Source organism: Chelmon rostratus, chromosome 24, assembly GCF_017976325.1.
Source record: "Chelmon rostratus isolate fCheRos1 chromosome 24, fCheRos1.pri, whole genome shotgun sequence".
Taxonomy (NCBI): Eukaryota; Metazoa; Chordata; class Actinopteri; order Chaetodontiformes; family Chaetodontidae; genus Chelmon; species Chelmon rostratus.
Window position 1 is genome coordinate 7771903 of NC_055681.1, and position 5376 is coordinate 7777278.

Below are 5376 nucleotides of genomic sequence, written 5' to 3' on the forward strand. Positions count from 1 at the left end.
CAATTCGATATTCAAATTCGGAACAAATCACTTATTTCTGTGAAAAGCTTTGAGGCAAAACCACATTGATGTATGCATTGGTGCCCACTTGTGAAGTCCCAAATGTCTGATTTTCACTAGTGCATGAAGGCAGTAACAACCCTTGAATGCATCAAAAAAAGAAACTGGTTCAACACTGTAACAAAAAATAAAAAAAACAACAACATAAACTTGTAGTTGTGTTGCATAAAAATGGAGCCATGTGTTGTTTGTTACATGCATTCAGCAAATGATGCAGCATGTGGAGATCAGTTCTGTCAGTTTTATTGCATTTCTCACTGTTCATCACTAAGTCGGAGGAGGCGATGGATCAGTTAATGCCCCTTAAGAGTGCCCCTGCATGAGTGCGATATTTCTGACAGCACTGGAAGGCAGCGTGAGCACCACTCAACTGACAGCAACCGCTGCTCTTCAGTTTTCTTCATGTGACTGAAGGCGGCAAGGCTTTTTTTTTTTTTAGGACTTGGACGTGGGGCGGTGGGAGGGGGTTGGGGGGTAGTTTGTACTATCGGTGGGACCAAAATAGTCCCGTCAGGTGCAACTTTACACATCGGCTCAGATTACAGCTCAACCAAAACACAGAGGTTCAGCAGCACACGAACGTGGACAGAAAGTGCTTTTCAGAGTTCGTTTTGTTTTTCAGGCTAATCCAAAGTAAATACATGAATATATATACAAAGTCCTACAGGTGTTTTTTGGTTTTTTTTGTTGTTGTTTTTTTACGCCACGTGTCTGCATGTAAACAACATCGAGTGGACTCCTCGTCTGTCCGGAGCCGCTTTGCTTCACACAGCAGCTGAGTGCTTCCCTCCATCTCTGAGCTGTGGAGGCAAAGAAACGGCCTTTTTTTTTTTTTTTTACCACAAAAGCACAGTTCAGTGAAAGCATCATGACATATAATCCTCATAACACTTATTATTACTTACTTATTATCATTTACAGCTCATTTTTAGGTCTTTTAGGAAGAACCAACAACACACAAGTAAACAAAACACTGAAACAAGACAGAGTGTGAAAATCACTGCACCTGAACGAAAACGAAGTCTCAGATTGAAAGACATGAAATTACACCTCATCCAACTATCTCGTGTGTCTATGTTTGCTTTAAGAAAGTAAGATTTAAAGACTTTATGACACAGATGTGTTTTTGCAGAGCGCCAGACAAAAACCTGAAGTTTCCACCGCTGTAATGGTGAAAATCCAGATGAACATGTCAAAGGCAACAGTGACATAATACTACTGATCTTGTGCCAGTTTCTAGTCTCTCTATTTATAAGTACAAGGTGTCCAACCAAACACTAACAACTAGTGTAAACACTTCTAATCCACAATTACACATGTGTATTAACAACATTTGAGATTAAAACAATATAAATATTGATGATAACAATTTGCATTCAGAATATTTGCAGCTTTTTGGTTTGTTTCAGTCAATTTTGGAGCCTCATTTTTAATCTATTGCGCTCAAACTCTAAATTCCAGCTTCTTTCTCTTTGCATAAATAAAATACATTAGCTGGTCATCCTTAATTAATTATAACCAATTCTGCTGCCTGTTCTCATTGAACACACAATCCATTATTTTTGGAGTGTGCCAGACCTAAACCTGAAACAGTTTTCTTAAGTTTAAGGATCCAGCAGCTGCATCAAGCTCTTACACTTATTTTAAACCTTTGGAGGCACCACAGCTTGTTTTCATTTTGTGTTGTCAATCAATGCAGAAACAGGTGCATCTCTGGTCAACCCAAATCACCTTTGGACCATGCAAGCTCAGCACCTCGCATTCCTTCCGATGTAAAGAGGATGCGGCCTGCACAGGTGGCATCAGCTGCTAGGCTTTTTAAAACTATCGCACTGGATGCACTTTAACATTATAGCCCGCTGCAACAGGAGTAAATGGCCACTCACCAGTTTCCTCTGGTTGCTGAGGCAGAAAGTGCAGATGGGCCGCAGGGACGCGGCGCTGAGCGCTGCGGGGCCGTGCAGGATGCTTTGGTAGCGGAGGCAGGGCTGTCCGTCCCGGCAGTCCTCCCCCAGCAGCAGCACGTTGGCCAGGTGGGAGATGTAGCTGGAGGCTAGACGCAGTGTTTCTATCTTGGAGAGCTTCCTGTCGGCGGGCTCGGTTGGGATGAGCGTGCGGAGCGCCGTGAAGGCCGTGTTCACGCTGTGCGTCCGGTCCCGCTCCCGCGCGTTCGCCGCCTGCCGCTGTTGGCTCACGCCATAGAGACGCGCGTCTGTACCGCCTCCGTCGCTGCTGCGCCTCCGCCTTCTCCTCCGTCTCGGCGCACCGGCTCTGGAGCCACCTCCAGCCGCGGCCTCCTCCCCCGTCACATCGGGCTGCATGCGGGGACTGCAGCCGCCGGTGGACTTCCCGTCGGAGCTGTAGCTGCCGCTGTCCAGGTCGTCCAGGTCGGAGTTGAAGCCGTCGGGCTGCGCCGTGCGCTCGCTGACTGTGGACTTCATCCCTGCTCTGCTCTGCTCTGGAGCTGCTGGGGCCGTGCGGGCGGGCAGCGGCTGCACATCACTTTATCCTGAGGGTGAAAATAGCACCCGGGGGCCGAGCAGCTGCCGCCGATCCGGTGACCGAGGGGGTTTGTGCCGTCCGGCCCCCCGGCGGAACGGCATACCATTTCTAATGAATGACGGCTGCTTTCTGGGTCGCCAGCCCGCCGCGGAGAAGAGAAGACAGGTGGAGCGTAAAGGGAGGGGAGGAGGGGGGCACCTGTTGTGGTCTGGAGGATACAGCTTTAAAATGGGTTCGCCCGATATGGGTCAAGGCCGATACCGGATTCAGAGCTGAAATAATGATATTTGGGCTGATATTCAGAGTTGATGAAAAAACAAACAGAGAGGAATAATAAGCCATTAAGCATGATGTTTACTTTGATTGATGCTTCCAAAACAGATGACCCTGTGAACCTAAAAGGCCTTGATCCATGTTTATGCCACAGAGGGGTCAGGATTGGCCTTCTCAGTGAGATGTAGCACATACAAACGTCTTTTTATGAGCAGTGTTTCGACCTGCTGCAGTTCCTCCATGTGTCCGCTCGCAAATTTTGGTCCCTGGAGGCATCAGTGAGCAGACTGTGAAATTTTTGTTATGTTTGGCCCTCTGAGCTTTGAGGCTCCACATCCTGCTTAGTGAAAATGTAGCAAACTGGCTTGATTGGAGCCGGCTTTGGTGTGTTTAATGAAGATCCCCTGAAACTGCAGGACCAGGCTCAAGTTTTGAGTCATTTTTCCCTCTCTGACTCTGATGAACTTAGTGGCCAGTTTACTAAACCAGCAAACCAGTCTGATCATACAAACAAACACACACACACATACTGTAGGTTACTAATAACTAGTGTGTGTATGTTTCTGTCCTGCCCGTTGGCAAACAGCATGGAGGATAACCTTGCTGCCTTGGCCGGCGGCTCCGAACGTCCATTGAGTGAACAGTCCAGGTGGACCCGCTGGTCCCATCCCGTTCCATCTGTGCCCACCATGATGGACACATACACCCCCTCTTCCTCCACCTTGCCCAGTGCCATCTTTGGGGGTGGATATAAATATCTATGAACGGACGATGCCTTGTGTGTGTTGCAGTTCAAGCTCAGAGCGACCTTCAATGCAGGTTGCCGAATTCATTCAAATCACACAAGAACGTGAAATTCATTGAAACCTGTAAATGCATGAGGAGATTTCTGCTTGTTGAGCTGAGGCTTTCATGAACAGATCATACAGTGACATTGTTATCACTGCCACCAGAGGGCAGCAAACCCCCACTGATCATTTCCAGATTTCAGTTTCGAAGCTTTATTGCAAAATGTTGATTTCCAGCTTTTAGCCTTTTTCAAATAACCAACTAAAACATATGCAATAATTTCCGATTTAGCATCTTATTCATTGGGAAAGAGTTTTAGAACATTCAAAGCCCTTAATATAAATGATGTTCAAGCAAACTGCCAAAGAATCACACAGGGGTTAGAGCGATGGCTGCAAATATCAACAGAGGGCCGAGCTTGTTGCTCCTGCTGCAGTCTCAACAAACTGTCCGGCTTTGTCCTAATCAGTTGTAAAAAGTCAACGGGCTCAGTGTTTGGCCGTGCAGAGGCGGCAGACAGCGAGAGGCTGGCTGGCAGAGAGTTATCCTAACTGGTGCGGAGCTAATGCGGCCTCATTAATCTTTTAATCCTCATTTCCTCGCTGCCCCCGTGGCCCCGACCCGCTGGCCATGAACTTGCATGGCCCCTGCTGCTGACGACTCCCCCACTGAAGTAACAGCACAAACTAAAAACCTCCTGCGCTGTCATAAATAAATAAGAACTGCCATTATCACAGAATACAGATGTTCAGAATACAGATTATGTGTTTGTCTCATTGTCTTTCATTGAATCTGTACTTTCAGGTGGTGGACTGGTGGCCATGTTGAAGATCTTTAGCTCTGTCACTTCCTGATCTGCACTGCAAACTCGAACAAGCTCAATGAACAGCTGTGAACAAGGGATGATGGGTACAAGCAACATCAAACAATGTGCAGATATGGAAGGTGAGACACCACAGTGTGTCTGGACCTCGTATTAGTGGTGATATATGTAGCCGCACCATAAGTGACTGAAAAGGTCGATATCCAATTAATTCCAAAACATTGTTTCTAACCGTTGGAGAGTCCAAGAAACAGGAATGTTGGACCTTCGTCGTGTGAGGTGCGTGATGTAACTTAAGCACATTCTGTAAGATAAGTCAGCGTTGACTTTTCGGCGACTATGGGTGACAGTCCTGCATTTATGTTCCTCATCCATCCACCCCGCCTCCTCCATATTCTGGTTTTCTTGCTCTTTACACTACATCACCTGACTTCCACCTTTTCTTTTGTCATCATTACTGTAGCCAGTAGAGGTCACCGTGTAACAATACATGTAAATATGGGATGTAGTAACCATTCTGGTTGGCTTGATTTTATTCCTAAAGGTGAACAAAACAAATACAAAAGTGCAAAAAAAAAAGTCATATTTTCCAACTTAAATTTATATCAAAGAATGCAAATTTAAGATTGTGCTGAAAACCTTCATAGGCAACAAACCTCTCAGATTATTAAAGGCATCCTTGTTCAAGGAACCAGATTAACTCCAGCTACCCTCCCTACCAAAGAAGAAACCTGAAGAAATCAATACCTTAAAAGGACCTTTATTTGTTTTCTTACAAAACAACCAATAAACAAGCTTTAATACTTTATAACATCGATTATACAGTGATTGAGATATATACAACAAGAAATATGCGACAATATAAAACAACCAAATAAATAAATACTCGTACAGAGGTGTGGGTTTGTAGCGGAGAACCTGATGGCATT

General features: G+C 45.7%; 1 protein-coding gene across 1 annotated transcript; it reads right to left on the reverse strand.

Annotated features, from left to right (window-relative positions):
* Window positions 1–727: 727 nt before the first annotated feature.
* si:ch211-246m6.4 (transcription factor 15) lies at window positions 728–2501 on the reverse strand. Its single transcript, XM_041966195.1, has 2 exons — window positions 1947–2501; window positions 728–860 (listed from the first exon to the last, which is right to left on the reverse strand). The coding sequence occupies exons 1-2, from the start codon at window positions 2499–2501 to the stop codon at window positions 825–827; spliced, it is 591 nt and encodes a 196-aa protein (XP_041822129.1). The 3' UTR covers window positions 728–824.
* Between the last annotated feature and the right edge of the window lie 2875 nt (window positions 2502–5376).

Coding starts and splice junctions, on each gene's coding strand:
- si:ch211-246m6.4 (XM_041966195.1), bottom strand. CDS start 2,501: ATGAAGTCCACAGTCAGCGAGCGCACGGCGCAGCCCGACGGCTTCAAC. Junction 861..1,946: donor TCAGCAACCAGAGGAAACTG/GTGAGTGGCCAT, acceptor TTGCCTCCACAG/CTCAGAGATGGAGGGAAGCA.